At 33.5% G+C, this 16,045-nt stretch overlaps 1 protein-coding gene across 10 annotated transcripts; it reads left to right on the top strand.

Annotated features, from left to right (window-relative positions):
- The first annotated feature begins 7,649 nt into the window (after positions 1-7,649).
- On the top strand, positions 7,650-13,891 carry LOC112286957 (uncharacterized). Of its 10 annotated transcripts, none has more exons than XR_016504645.1 (10): positions 7,650-8,549; positions 9,446-9,556; positions 9,783-9,927; positions 10,037-10,306; positions 10,462-11,887; positions 12,110-12,333; positions 12,542-12,615; positions 12,815-12,947; positions 13,180-13,359; positions 13,484-13,891. XR_016504645.1 is itself a non-coding variant. In XM_024529450.3 (10 exons), the coding sequence occupies exons 2-10, from the start codon at positions 9,516-9,518 to the stop codon at positions 13,527-13,529; spliced, it is 2,391 nt and encodes a 796-aa protein (XP_024385218.1). In that variant the 5' UTR covers positions 7,651-8,432; positions 9,511-9,515; the 3' UTR covers positions 13,530-13,891. The 10 variants fall into 10 exon arrangements, 9 of the variants coding, with proteins under 9 accessions (XP_024385218.1, XP_024385212.1, XP_090108979.1 ...); XM_024529450.3 differs by having other exon boundaries at positions 7,651-8,432; positions 9,511-9,556; positions 13,328-13,359; XM_024529444.3 differs by having other exon boundaries at positions 7,651-8,432; positions 13,328-13,359.
- Positions 13,892-16,045: the final 2,154 nt, after the last annotated feature.

Below are 16,045 nucleotides of genomic sequence, written 5' to 3'. Positions count from 1 at the left end.
TGGATTTTAAATCTATTATAGTAAAGATTTACAAATCTTCATCTTGATTTTAATGGATGTTGTTGATGAAAAGCCTCAATCCTCTTTGTTGCATATATAAGATTCTTTGCTAGCTCCTATGTACATTCATTAATATCATATCCATACTAATGAACAAGATATTCAATCTATCTTGGCATTGCCTTGAATCTAAGACTTCTTTTACTTTGAATTCTTGATTATTATCCACTTTTATAAGAGGTAGTGGCATTAATCTTTTTTTTAAGATATTCACTGTTTTATATGGCTAAAAAGAGACACGTGAAATACAAAATGGATTCTCATAGATACTAATAGATTTAATCAATAATTAGTAGGATTGACTTATTCACAAATAGAAAAAGATCCAAGCTTATAATAATCCAACTTCTCATAAGGATGAATAGTCTTGATATTACAACAAAGTAATCATACCTTATCAGTTATGTTAAATTATTGTTGTTCTTTGTGATAGGTATCCACATTGATCTTTTGTCATTCTTGAACTCTTTTTACCTATGCCTTTATTATTACATGTAGTTCTAACAAATAATTTGCCAAAACTTCTGCTGTAAGATTATTAACTTTTAAAAAGTCAAAAGTATCAAGTCATAGATGATAACCATAATTGGTAAAAAATATTTTTTTTAGTAGAAAAATATATCAAATTATTGTATGCAAACTCTATCAATGGCAAAAAAATTGTTTAATTATCTTAATGATAATTGATGGTATACCTCAAATATTGCTCCAAAATTTAATTTATCCATTCTATTTGCCTATCAATTTGAAGATAAAAAGCCAAAAAGAGCTTTATGTCTATCTTTAATATCTTGCAAAGGATTCTCCAAAATCTTGATGTATATTGAGTTCTCCTATTTGATATAATATCCTTGAAAAATTCATAAAAGTGATAGATGTTATCAAAAAAAAACTTAGTTGTTTCTTTACTTGTGATAGATTTTGTACATGATACAAAATGTTCCATCTTAGTAAAATAATCTAGTATCACAAATATAGAATCATATGAACTTGAGATTAAAAAATATGTCATGAAATCTATAGAAACAGAAGACTATAATTGTTTTGGAATAGGTAATGGTTGAAGAAGTCCATAAAATCAATAACAAAGAGTTTTGGATCTTAAACAAATATCACATGATTGTACAAAGTCTTTGACTGCCTTCTATATTTGATGCTTCCAAAGATCTCTTGATATTAGCTCTAAAGTCTTGTTTTATCCAAAATATCTAGCTATTGAAAAGTCATGACGAGTTTGAAAAATATGTAATTTTACTTTGGCTTCTAAAATATATAATCATTTTTTGAAGTAAAATATATTATTATTAAACTTGAATTTGAAAGTATCATAAGACTTAGAAGAATTATTCTTGATATCATGAATAAAAAGATCAATAGACATACTTAATTGAATTTACTTGAAAAAGGTTGAATGAATAGTCAATATTGATTTTATTGCTCAAAGATGAAAATTCTCTAATTTCAAGAAAATTCTTCTTTTTTGATCAAAAGTTGCATCTTCTTCTTATAGTGTAAGATAAGAACATCTAAAAAGGACATTTATAAAACTTCTATTTTTTGGATCTATTAGTGATCTTGAAATCAAATCTTGATAAAAATATACTCCACTAGGTTTGGCAACAATTCAAAATACATGCCAACATGAAGTACTTGAAGTTCTTGTGATCCATATATATAGTAACTAGATTAGAAGTGCCCTCCAAATATTAATACCATTCTTAAAATAGATCTATAATTATAAGAAGATCTTTATTGTGGAACTTGTAGTTAATTTTGGCTGCTAAAAATTTCTTAGAATGAAAGGCTATTGGATAGAACTTATCATCTATTCCTATTTGTGATAAGATAACACTCATATCAAAGTTTGACGTGTTTATTTCCACGAAGAATGTCTTAGAAAAATTGATGCAATACAAAATTGGTGTAGAAATAAATGTTATCTTTAAGACTTCAAAAATTATTTTTAATTCTTTTCTCCATTAAAGTTTGTTTTTACATGTCAAATGTGTAAAAAGAGCTACATCTTGAAAATATTCTTGATGAAGAATTGATAATAATTGACAAATCTCAAAAAACATTGCACATCTCTAACTATTTTTGAGATCTTCAAATTTATAATAGTATGAACCTTCTTAAGATTTATCATTAGTTCCTTATTAGAAATAATGTACCTTAAGCAATCAACTTGAGTAATATAGAATATACATTTTTTTAGCTTTACATATAATCCTACATCTCTAAAATTTTTTAATACATAATGAACATGAAGTTCATGTCCTTTTGTATTCTTAGAGTAGATTAGAATGTTGTCTAAATAACAAACAATAAAATCATTAAGAAACTCATAAAAGACATCATTCATGAGATGCTGAAAAGAAGCTAGTACATTTATGAGTCTAAAAGATATAATATTATATTTGAAATGTCCATACCTAATTTCCAAAGTAGTCTTGTACTCATCTCCTCCTTTGATGTAGATCAGATTATATGCTCTTTGTAGATCTATTTTTGTATAAATCTTTGCTTCATTGAGTTGATCAAAAAGTCTTAAAATCAAAGATATGGAATATCTATTCTTGATGGTAATCTTGTTAAGTCTTTAATAATCTATGCACATTTGTAAAGATCCATCTTTTTTCTTTACTAATAAGGTAGGAGCTTTTGTTGGAGATTTTGAATGGCATATGAAGTTCTTAACAAAGTTCTTGTCAATGTATTCTTTTAACGTAGCTAATTTAGTTTGCAGTAAGTAGTAGATTGGTCCAAATGGTGGTTGAGCTCCTTCTTGTAGATCAACTAAACAAATATAGAATCGATGCTCTTAAAGAATATCTGCATTCTTCTTTTCAAAAACATCCCAAAAATCTTGATATTAACTAAGAATATTACTTGATGTCTTTTTACCATCAAAAATGAGTGTGGCATATATAATAAAAAATGATCTTTTTTTTGTCACATGCATGAAAGTTCTTGCACCTATCAATAAAGATTTGAATATATAAGGCTTATCTATTTTTTCTTCACTATTGAATTTTTTTATTAAACTATAAGAAAAAATAAGATTACAAGAAATCCAATTTATCTAAAGATTTTATTTTTTTAACTATAATAGTTCTAAAATAACTAGATTGGAAGAAAATCTTGTTACATTAAATATATTTATACTATTATCATCTTTAATTATTACCTCTAAACAAATAGTCTCATGAATAACATCTCTAGAAAACAAAAAACGACTATCTATAACTTCTATATGTAGCAATTTAGTTTTCTTAAGTAAAGGCATCTCTTATTTTTTAACAAAATCTTTATCTATAAAACATATTGAGGCTCTTAAATCTAATAATACCAAGACTTTGTGATTTTTAGGTCCTAAACATACATTTATTGTAAAATAAGGTGAGAGATCTAAGGAGTGAATTAGACCTTTACTAGATATTACATATGTTTCCACTTGTACAATCCTTATTGTAGCTAGAGAAACTTGTTTTCCAATACATTATGTTCTTTGGCAATTGGCCTTTTTTATTTTTTAATTTTGTTGTTTCTTTGGATAATATTGAGTAGTGTGCTTGGCTTCTCCACAGTATAAGCATAAATTATTTTGACAATGTCGAGTCTTTTTTTATTCAAAGAGGACTTTAAAATATATCTTATCAATTTTCATTGGTTCCAACCTTGATATATAAGTTTTTGAAAACTTGAAAGCTATTGTCATTACTTGGCTTGTTCGTCTTTAGCCAAATCTTTATTCTTGATGCTTTTCAAATAATCAATCGTTACATGTAATGGCTTGAGCAATAAATTATTTCAAAGATTTTTCTTTAAATATTGTTAATAAAAAATCTTTAATTTTATCCTTTAATCCATATCAAAATTGATTAATGAAGGCTTTGAAATTCCAATATACATCATAAGTGAGGTTTTAGAATTTAGCAGCATATATGGTAACTAATTATGATTCTTGTTGTGAAGATAAGAGGTTGGTCTCTACTACTCTTTCTTAATGACTATCTCTAAATATAGCTATAAATACTTATAGAAATGAATTCAAATCATAAAAGAATTGTAAATCATTTTTCATTAATGGTACAAACAAAGAGAGAGCACTTCCAGATAGAAGTGCGCATATGAATCGAACTTGAGTAAACCCATCAAGATATTGGAAGGGATGAAATCTTAGATATAATATTACTTATTGTAGAAATCCTTAAAATTTTCATCTCATTCTATCAAACTTATTAGACATACTCATTTGTGTTCTTGTCATACTTGTAGAACAAAACTTTCTGGATTTAGTTGTGATATCGATCTACTCGTTTTTTTTAATTATACAACTTTTTGATATAAATTTTGAACTTCTTCTATGGATATAATATTAGTATTTTTGTGGTTGGTGTTGATGATGTATAAAATTTTTATTCTAAGAGTGTTGACAAATTCATGAAAATCAATAATAGTTATAAATCTATTCTCACTTCCACTAAGTATAGCATCCATGATTTTTCCTTTTCTTTTAGATAACTTAACAAATCTACAAATTAAATTAAAAGAGTGTAATCTATAACTTCTAATACCAAATGAAAATTTCTATAAAGAGGAATAATCTATTCTCTTCAAGAATAAAAATCCATGTTAAGAAATTCAAAAGTTTATTTTAAGGTAAGTAATCTGTAACCTTCAAGATATAATAATAGAAGTAGAATAATCTACTTACTTTTAAAAATAAGCCAAAAACAATAAGCTAACACTCTTATCAAATTGTCAAGGACATAAACTTCAAAAAACTAAAATGTCAATACATTATTGTCATACTCAAAAAGATTAAAAAATCACTCAAAGATAATATAGTATTAAATTAGAATGGCTATTGTCAAAGATAAAAAGATTAAAAAGTCTTGAAACAAGACTACAAACTAAAAAGGCATGGATAAGAGTAAAGAAGGCTTTATTCTTGCATCCATATATACTCTTAACTAGGAATTACGTGGCAATGTCCTATAGGACCTCTAAAACATGTTGACTTTATAAGACACGTATCTTAACTTGTAAGATAAGTTTTTTGTATATATATATATATATATATATATATATATGCCATATAGTTAGCTTATTCTACAAGCTATTAACATGTGGTTAACTTATTGATCAAGTTTCTAACCTACCAATCAACTACAAACACATGTAAAGTCAAAGTAGTGTCTATGAAGCTTCTAGAAAGCTTCTCTAGAAAATATTATAAAATAAATATAGTTTTACTTACTTCTACTTAATTATATAAATAAATATTAGGATAAATATGTATGTCCATGACATATGTTTATATTTACATCTTAAAATGATTGATATAAAATATTTATATCAAAAAATATCTATAATAAATCTCTACAAATAGGCTTTAATGCTCAAAATCTTTCTAAGAGCATGATACTATTATAACTAGATTTATGCAAGTTCAATTTCAATTGAATTTTTGTAAAATATATTTTAAAAATATATCTAGTCCAATTTGCTTTATATAAATATTATATATATGTATTGGTTTAAAATTTTTAATTTTTTTTTTAAAATATCTTTTAATTTAAAATTTTATCTTTTAATATATTATTTAAAATATTTGCAATATTTTAATTCCAAGAATATCATTTTAATCAAAATATAAATTTTAAATAAATGATAAAACTCACATTAAAACTAACTCATTATATATTCTAAACCAAATGAAATACTTATAAGCATTATTTTATTTATTGATGACTCTAATTGTTGCAAATGCATTTTATTTAAGTTATTATGTATAATAGAATACCATGGATCCATGGTAGAATATAATATTGAATTTTATACATAAAAAAATAAAAATTAAAATGATTTTATTGCTTATTGAAGTCTTAAAAATGACTAAATGACAAATATACATTAATAATATCTTAGCTTATAAAAAAATTGATTAAAAATAATATAAGAATTTATATTATAAATAATAATAAAATAATATCTAAAACAAAGTGAAAATAATTTAGTTGTTGATTGAATTAAATCATTGAACTTCAATATGTATAGAGTGTTCAAAATTGCTGTATATTAAAATATATTTTGATGCATAAGCTTAAATGTTGAAATATTGTTTATAATACTAATTATTGTTTAGTAGGCAGTAGACATATATAATATATGGATCAATAGTTATATTTAATTCAAATCATTACATGGTCTCTAGAGTTATCATGTTATCAAATTATAAGAAGAAGATGACACATTGCATTATTATATTTAAAAAAAAAAGGGTTTAACAATACATTGCATCATCTACAAAAGATTAATCGTAGAAAACAATATATTTTTTGTTTGTCGATGTGAATTAGCATTATTTTTCTTCTAATCTAGTATTATTTTACAGATGTGCAACGTGCTTGTGTTGGTCAAGTAGTAATTTTTAAATTAATAATGATTGTTGTAGATACTGCTTTGCTATTGTTTTGTCTTTATATAAGCAAATTTGATGATTTATTATCTTCATACTATTGTGCAATATTTTTATAATCAATTATTATTCTTTGATAAAAATTTAATAATATTCTTTAAAAAATAATATTATGTAACACATTTATTTAACTATTTAAAAAAAATACTATATATGTATATCGTATATTAAAATTTGATGAAATAAAAAGATTACTGTATATATTTTAATTTATGATGTTAGAAAAGATGGCTTATGCAAAGTTTTAATTATTAAGTGAGTGATTGTTATTATTCTACACAATATACCAAAGTAACATGAGTCAATAATCTCATATATTACAAATTATTATTTTTATAACCATTCCATGATAAATAAATCAGTAACTATTTAAAACATCATGTAACTTTTACTATTATTATTCTGTACATACTGCAATCAGAATTTTCTTGTATTTTAAAATTTGAAATCTTTAAAACATGTCAAAGTAGTACCAGATTTTATAGGATCAAGTGCCTAAAAATATTTTCATATATTTTAAGTGAATATTGAGCACTTAAAAATACATACGATCTAAATTTAAAAGACACTTATCTTCTTAAAATTTACAGAGATCTTAATTCCAACCTCAATTCCACTGTGGTATTTAGGAAACCACTTTAATTTTTTTTTATAATATTTGCAATTTTTATGCAAATTGCAAGAGTATTTTTCAACAAATTGTTGAAAAACCTCAATCATGACAATATCTTGTACATGTTTACAAACACTTCTCTCACAATCTTTATTTCATTCTAATTAACTAAAAATAAATTTCTTAAATAACTAAGCATTTAATTGCTAACCCAGACCAAGTTAACGTTTCATCTCCATATGCTTACCATATTGTTGAGGTTTGAATATTCCTTCACATCTTGGATACTAATAAAGAACAAGATCATCCAAAAATTAGCGAACGAAAGAAAAAGAAAAGGAAATGAAACTGGAGGGATGACAACGCAAGCGGAGAGAGAGAGAGAGAGAGGAGGGAAAAAAAAAACAAAAAAAACAAAAAAAACGAGACTCGCAAGAGAAAGAAAAGTAAAAGTAATCCGAAGAATGGAAAACAGGAGGGATCCGATGCTTTTTGCAAGCCCCGAAGCCCTTGCGCGCAGAAGCTTCGAAGTCCTCGAAGCCTCGAAATTAGGGTTTCGATTACGAAAGACCGGCACTGTTCACGAGTCTCGGCACACCTGCCGAGGTCGCGGACCGGAATTGAGCGGAGCCATGAATCAGGGAGTACTTGGACACGTCAATGCACTTGTCGCGATGTCGACGTGCACCCTTCCGTCGTGGCTTGATCGACCCAGGAGGCGAATTCGGTGAAAATCCCACGCCCTGATGCTTTCAAGACCATACAGCAAGTAATCTCCTGCGGTGTTTTGGGATTAGAGCTAAATCCGTTCATCTCCGAGTTCGTCTTAAGGGATAATCTCGGAATGCGGGTCCTCCTCCGCTCAGCCGCCTATCAAATTTGGAGGTCGTGATGCTCTTCACCGGAATTGGATCCACCGCAGCGTCGGCGAGGGCCCGCCAATTTTCTTCATGACGCTGTGCAACCCTTCAATCATCGCCACGTAGTTGAATTATTTTGCTTATTCTTCTGCAGCGTCATACGCAAGTCAGATTGTGGGGCTACGAAGGCTCAACCGACCGCCTCCTGCCAGCGACCTCAAGCTTCGTCCGTTGGGCGCAGATTACATTGATGAGCACCCACTGTTGGCGAGAAGCGGAGGAGAAGGTGAAGCGGGGGGAGAGCTCGGGAAGTCGGCGAACGATTTATGTGGAGAAATGGAGGAGATCGTTCCCCCTTCCGACCCTCCAGGATCTCCAGATTTGTATTCGTCGAGGCTGTTTATGATGCGGTGAGGTGCGGATGCAGGAGCACCATGTTGGTGAAATGTTAGTGGTGGTTGTGGGGTACAGTTACTGTCTCGATTTCAGGCAGCGGTTGGATTACTGTGGCGTCCGTGTTCTAAAGATTTTGGTAAGGACATGAGGTGTTGTATGGATACTTTGGAAACCGGCGAATTTTTTCATTCGTGCGGTGGAGAGGTACTTGTGTCATGAGACGGAGTTGAGTGGACGCGGGGATTGGAACGGTTTGCTGCGTTTTGATTCACGATCGTCGTTACGGTATGTACGATCATGAATTTGGGTAGTTTGGTGCTTTTGCAAGTGGGGTTAAAGTTAAGTGAGATTATTCTGGAGTTTGGCCAGGGTGACAGAGTTGAGTTCAATTGTTGGAGCGTAGTTAGCACGTATCATACGGTAGGCTGGAGATTTTAGGTTCGAAAGGGTGCGAGTTGCTCCACATTGTCGCCGTGATATGTTTAAGTTATTGTTTTCTAAGTTTTGACTACTGCGAGTTGAAATTTTGTCTCGGCGAGGCAGGGTTGTTGTTGAGTTGGTGGGTGGAATTCACGATTTTGGAGAGGTTCTTGAAATGTAGTACAATGTTTAGAGGTGGGTGTTTGGAATTCGGGTAGCGGTGGAGGCTGAAGTCGGTGCAGTATATAAATCTGGTACTTGTTAATTGTATTGTCCACCAGCATCTCCATCTGCTCGGTGGATGGATGGGCGCTGAATACGAGATTTTGACTGAAGTGCTTGCTTGCTTTCGTCATTCTTGTGTCTCACAACATGATCCATCTCTACCGCGAAAACCTTGGTTTTGTTTTGTTTTGTTTTTTGTTTCGTTGTTGTTCACAATGGAGCTGTAGATGTTGCACACAGAGAACTCGGTTGTTACTAAGTGGTGTTGGAGGATGGAGAGGATTCTCTTCGCTGGCTAATTGTTTTCAATTGATGTGGGTTCTTGTGACTTCAAGCTTCATATATACTCATCAAATTCGTCCTGTGTTTGGTATTATATGGGCGCAGCTATTATGTCCTCACCCTTGCGTAGGTGTCGCTAGCTTCTTACGCAATGAATAATACGATGGCAGATTCAATGGGGAATGAGGTGTACGAGCTCACAAACCTGCAGATTAGGTAATGTGCTGTGACGATGTATACGTGTATGGTGCTTCAACTTTTAGTCAATCTCATCTATCTAATTTGTTGTTTCAATTAACGGCTCTGACTTTGATGTCCGTATAAAATATCTGCCGCTTTTGCTGACGTCTTGAAACTTGATGGCAGTTGAGACTACGCGGGTCTGATTTTGTCGTTCTTTTTGCACAGCATTCTCATATTTTGGAACTTGTCTGGAATGCAGAGATATGCAGTCTTATGTCTCTAGGCTTTTTTTGCTGGTGGCGAATGAGAACTCCAAAGTAGTTTTTTTAGTAGACAACGGACCTTGGACATCACAGGAAAACCGCTTCAGGCCCACCGAACTCTGGCAGCTTATGGTCACTCAAGTATGCCTTTCACTCTTGCTACCTGTCTGTTTGTAAAAAAAGTGTAATTTTCAAAACATTTATCGATTTGATTATACGCCATCTTAGTGATGTCAGCAATCTTTTGCAGTCGAGAGTCTCTCCTTTTGCAAACCGTAGAAGAAAGTCAAGTGGGGATCACAGCAGGGCTTATAGCTCTGGCGCATCGTCAAGTGCGCGTCGGAGCTCTGAAGGACGCTCGGAAAAGTTGTCCAGCTGGTCAAATTTCAAAAGACTTCTGCAGCAGCAATTCAAGGCCCTACCTCTTATGAGGAAGTCTCCTGAGGGCTTTCATGGTTGTGTAGCCTTTGAGGTGGAGTGGACTAATGTGCGGGGAATTAACTACAGCAATGAGCTCCTGGTGAGTTGAGGACGGGGCATGCTCCCATGTTTCAGTTTGAAGGACACTTTTGACACTACTTTCTATCAACTGTCTTCTCAGCCTTGTTACCATCTGAGGTCGTGTTGGCTGAAGTTTCTTCTGACGAGCAACTAAATTTTCTGAGCGAGGGACAGACAGATACATGCGTCGCTCTGGAAGTGAAGACGATGGTCAAGAGAGAGTTCGACAGCCTGCAGCAGGCTCAAGCCTGGTACGCTTCGGAACGACTTAAGCTACGAGTAGCTAGTACTTCTTTTGCTGCTGGAGCTTCAGAAGGTGATGGCTGTATGGCAAAGCTTTCCACTTGTTTCTCGGAGGAGTGCTATTGTAATCTTGCTCCACCACGATGGAGTTTGGATGGCAGCGTCAGCACTGATGAGTGTTCTGGGGATTCTGACGTGACCGAATCAGATGGAAGTCCCGAGGACGACGCTAGTGATTATGGTACCGTGAAATCGTTTGTGGCCGATGTCTTTGATTTCGAGGAAGATTTGAGTGAAAATTTTGTGGATTTTTCGTCGCTTCCTTCGTTACCTCAGAATACGTCATGCCAATATCAGGACTCTTGGACTTGCTCCACGTGGTGTCCGGAGTCCCGAGAGAGGACTAGCGTTGATGGCAACGAGCAACACTCCCTGGATTCAGTGTGCAGTTTGCAGTTGCAAGATCGATACGATGGCATAGAAGAGTTTTTGGGTCACCAAGTGAACGACTGCACATCTTCCTCAAATAGTATCGACAGCATGGAGAAAATTGGAAACAGCCGGGTACTATTGCCTTTAGTATCACAGGGCAGCTTTGACATGGGTCGACCACCCGAAGTAGACTGTAAAGATGCAGGTTGTATGTTAGACAAGTGGTTTTGGGCAGAAGTGAATGAGGTGCCTTCAAGTCACGCCGCATCTCATGTTCCCATCGACTCTGAAGCATACGGGGATGTGCTCATCGTATTTAGGTTCAAGGACCCCATGCTGCCATTTGAGCTCCAAAAGATTGTGACCGCTGACTCTGGATTGCTGAAAATGCTAGAGTCTGGATTACCCTCTTGGGTGATATTCTTGCAGTCGTACCCAATTTTCTGTCAACTGTATCGCCCTTGGATGCGGCCGCTCTGTGGATCCATATACTTCATAGTTTCTGTAGTGACAGTATTGATTGGGTTTTACGACTTGTACAAGAACGTCCCTATCCTCAAAGCCACAGCAGCTCGTTTGTGTGGTCCCCTTTTTGAGTGGATTGAAGCATGGGAAATGGTATCTCGGTTGAAGTATTTAGGGACCATGCTGGTTCTACAAAATTTTGAGAAAGCTTTTCGATGGTTGCTCATGGCTGTTCGAGCTGTCAGGCAAATATTTCATTTATTAACGCGACCTTTGGTAGAGCCCCTGACAGTGTTGGTTGATGTGGTTCTTCCCGTCTGGAGCATGTTGCTGGGAGTCCTTCTGGGTACTTGGAATCTTATATCAGTGACCGTGTTCTCAGTCTTGCTCACTCTTGGCAACCTTCTGCAGTTAATGGTTTGGCCCTTCTGTGTGCTGCTAAGCTCTATTTGGAATCTTGGTAAGTGGCCTTGCCTTTCATTGGTTCCGACCATACATTAGTTGGAACACCGTTGTTTTTTTATTTTATTTTATTTTTTTCCGCTAGCTGTTGTGCTTCTTGTGATATAACTTCCCATCTTGTTTAATTTTATTTATTACTTGAGAAATATATACTGTTTGTTACTTAGAATATAGTTTGAGTAGCGTACGAAAACAGTAATGTTTTTCTGTAACTGTACAGGAATTTATCCGATTTTGGCGGCAGCATGGGCGTTGGTGTGTTTGCCGCTGCAGATTGTCCATCTCATCCTGATACTTGCGGAAAATGCAATCGATGGGCTTATGGATCTGGTGCAATTTATTTTTAGCAGCATATCTCCTGCTATTTCAACTCTCAAGAGTGCCAAGGCTGCCACACCACCACCCTCAATGTGGCGTGCTCTCTGGAATGACCTTTTCTCCAAGGTGAAAACTTGTGGGGGAGTGGGTTGTGGAGATTATTGTGGCATCAGTACTCATCGCAATGTAGTCCTGTTAGTGGGTAAATGGGGGTATCTGTTCAGTGTTTTTGGGTTCATAGCTTGCATCATACGGAAATCTATGTTAACTCCACTAAGAATTTACATTGGTCGTCCCTCATCCCCTCGTATCTCTTACGTTTTGCTGCATCCAGGTCTTTCGTGCAGTCAGGAGCATTTTGAACGGTTTGGTGGCATTTTTAACTGCCTGTAATCGGCATCGCCTCAGGTTTGAATGAACTTTTATTTTAGTTTGCAATCGCTCGGAGGAAAAAGGTTAAAGAGTCACAGTTTTGTTCCAAGGTCAATGTTTATCTGTGGACTAGGGTACATATTTTCGTAGGTCAGAACCTGTTGTCGGTTATAATGTTGTATTTTACTGTTAGAATTTCTTTAGTTACTAATAAATCTCTGTTTGCTATCTGCAGTATATACAATGAGGTGGTGGCTTGTGTTTTCCGTCTTGGGTATATGATAAATTCTGGTCGAAGTGTTGCTGTGAGGACTTGCCAACATATGTTTCCAGTGCAACATTCGAATGCTTTGGAGTCAAAGCAGAAGGTCTGGGCTCTTCTTACGAACTTCTCACTACTTAGAGTGGAATATACGACAGATTGCTGAATATTGTGTGTTTTGTGTTTCAAAGAAAGATGCAGGTCAAATTTGTGTTGTCTTAGTAATCATGGGTTGGATCAGGCCATGAGAACAGGAAATTAATGCAGTGGGAATTTTCCTTTTATTTGGTTAGAGAAATATCTCGACTTATTTGGCTGTTGGTGTGGCCGTCTAGCAGTACTCTTCGGCCATGACGCCCTTGTGATTTTCCGACACTTCAAAAAAACATATCTTGACTCTGGAATTAAAGGTCCGTTGATAATGCATCTATTTATTACAACAATCCAATCTTCTCATTCATTCTAGTGATTGTTCTTTATATGTAGGTGGAAGGTCGTGAGGAAGAGCTCCGACGCAGGTACTGAGATGAATTTGTTCATTGTGAAAATTATGAACGTGTCAAGGATCGTAGATGATGTGTCCGGTGGTCGGCTTTGGCACAGCATGTATTAATTTTGGAGGTTTTGGACTCTGTTTTGCAGTCAAGAAGTTTTGCGGTTAAGAAGGGGTGTGATTGCGCAACCATGATGTGTAGATATCTGCAACAATAATTATTTGGCCATATTTGGTCTGTGCATACTCAGAAAATCAAGATGAGAAACGTGGCTTTTGTCAATGTGATAGGTAAAGGTAACATACCGCGGAGTCCAATTGTACTTATAGTGTTGTTTACTGTCAATAGTAATTGGTAATTCTGTCAAACCATTTGTTTTCGGCAAGGGTCTAGTCGATTCGCCTAGTAGTACTCGGCCGTAAAATTTGGCGAAAATCATCTTAGCTGTGATGGTTGTAGCCCCTCCACAAAAATAGTCGGTGTTTCTGCAAATAGCATTGTGATGTGGAAGTCATGATTTAAAGCATCATTGTGCATGCAAATTGTTCTTCTTTTACTGGCTTGGCACTATGAGATGATTGTCTTTCAGCTTGGCTCACGAACCCTGTTGATACACCATTTTTGTAACCTTGTTTTACAGATTTTTCATTACAAAGTGTTGCCTGCTTCTCTTAATGACCCCTTTCACTCCATTCAAACTTAAAGCTTACCACCCAAATCCTAAAATGTCACTAATATTGTATAAACATCATAACTGACACTCCAGCAATACCATAAAGAAATCTACAGGAAGAACGGGCAGATATTAACACCTGGACAAGTGTTTCAAGTACTCTTAGCTAACCACCAGAGAGAAAAAAATCAAAAACAATAATAGCTATAAAAATAACCTAAAGTGGTTGGTGTAATGCATAATATGAGGGAATAATCCATTCATAGTGTTAGTTACAAAAGCAACAGATCTCTCTATCCAGAATAAGTGACCAGCAATCCATTAAAAGCTAAGTATAGAATTGGACAGTTACAACCACACACCAAAGTAATTCATTTGTGGTTATATTATTTAGAAAAAATTTCATATATACCCTTGAAGTGTCAACAATATCCTTACATTCTTGATAATAGCAAATGTACCCCTATCATTTTTAATAATACAAAATGTAACTCTTGTGGTGATATCCTATCATAAATAAGGCATACATTTGGTATAATAAAAATTGGAAGGAGTATTCTTGATATTTTAGGATATTTGAGGGATTATATATGAAAATTTTCTTGTATTTTGTGGTTTTTAGTATACAATTCTAACTCTAATCTCTACAATGGAGGGAGCTACTTCCATAGAAAACATACCATTTAGAACAATTGGAATGAAAATGTTATATTATGGTTGCTTTTAATCCTATCACATGTGATGTAGTTTCAATTACATAGAACTTTGACAAGTTTTCTCATATAAGTTCCAATGAAATTAGTATCTTTAACTCTATTGCAAAGTTTGATTCTCTTTCTACACAAGGGACTTATAGAGCAAAAATTGATATCCAACATCATGGCATTATGATTGACCAATTCCACTCTAAGTGTGTCGTTCACATAAGAAAACATTTTGAATTAGTTTTGCCATAAACATCCATAGTCACAATGCAATTGACAAGTTTTTCAAAGAAGTGTCAAGGACATGAAGCTCAAAGAAAGAAATCCTCAACAAACTCTTGTGTCATTCAAAAGAATAAGAAAGTCACTCAAAAATGATATAATATTAAACTAGAATGACTATTGCAAAAGATAAAAAGACTAGAGAGTCTTAAAACAAAACTAAGAACTAGAAAGGCGTTGATAAGAGTGAAGAAGGCTTCACTCTTGCCTCTATATATATTCTTAACCAGGACCTATATGACAATCTCCTATAGGACCTCTAAAACGTGTTGACTTTGCAAGATACATATCTTAACTTATAAGACAAGTTTTCTATATATGCACCACATAGTTATCTTGTTCCGTAAGCTATCAACACGTGGTTAATTTGTTGATCAAGTTTCTAACCTATTAATCAATTATAAACACATGTAAAATCAAAGTAGCATCTATGAAGCTTCTTTAAAAAATATTATGAAATAAATCTACTTTTACCTACTTATATTTAATCATATAGATAAATATTAGAATAAATATGTATGCTTGTGAGATTACCTCCCCTTCTAGAGATGAGTTCCATAAAGAATAGTCATCATATGTTGAAGAAATCCAAGATGCGACAAATTGTATTTGCTACATACTTTGATCTTTATTCTCTTCAAAGGTGATTGATAGGTCCTCTTGGCCATCGATAGTCTTCTTCCTTTAATATGAGACTACCATATTAAAAGAAGTGACTACCCTATTATTTGATCGTTGTTGAGGCCTTTGTAACTTCCTTCAAATAAAACATTTGAAATACTATTAAGAGTTGTTTCAACCTCTAATAGAATCACCAAACATCAAGAGTCTCTTCTAAGGTCGTAATATCAAATACATAGTATCTTGCCATTTATTAGAAAAAAAAATGTGTTTTTTTTGAGGATCTTCATCTTAATTACGTCGTCGTAAATGTTGTGATAAATGTAATATTTTGTTAGACAAGTTAGCAAGTGATAGCTCTTGAGTTGAATCTATTGATTGTTGATTCTCCATCTCTTTAGCATCACAAATGTACAAAAGTACTAAACAT

Source organism: Physcomitrium patens, chromosome 9 (genome assembly GCF_059467195.1).
Source record: "Physcomitrium patens ecotype Gransden chromosome 9, ASM5946719v1, whole genome shotgun sequence".
Taxonomy (NCBI): Eukaryota; Viridiplantae; Streptophyta; class Bryopsida; order Funariales; family Funariaceae; genus Physcomitrium; species Physcomitrium patens.
The sequence above is the reverse complement of the archived record's forward strand: the minus strand, read 5'-3'. Positions and strand labels throughout refer to the sequence as shown.

Bases quoted from the DNA above. Each gene is read 5' to 3' on its own strand.
- LOC112286957 (XM_024529444.3), top strand. From the start codon at position 9,492: ATGAATAATACGATGGCAGATTCAATGGGGAATGAGGTGTACGAGCTC. The intron at 12,334-12,541 runs GTGAAAACTTGT...TGCTGCATCCAG, and splicing joins GGAATGACCTTTTCTCCAAG to GTCTTTCGTGCAGTCAGGAG. The intron at 12,616-12,814 runs GTTTGAATGAAC...TGCTATCTGCAG, and splicing joins TGTAATCGGCATCGCCTCAG to TATATACAATGAGGTGGTGG.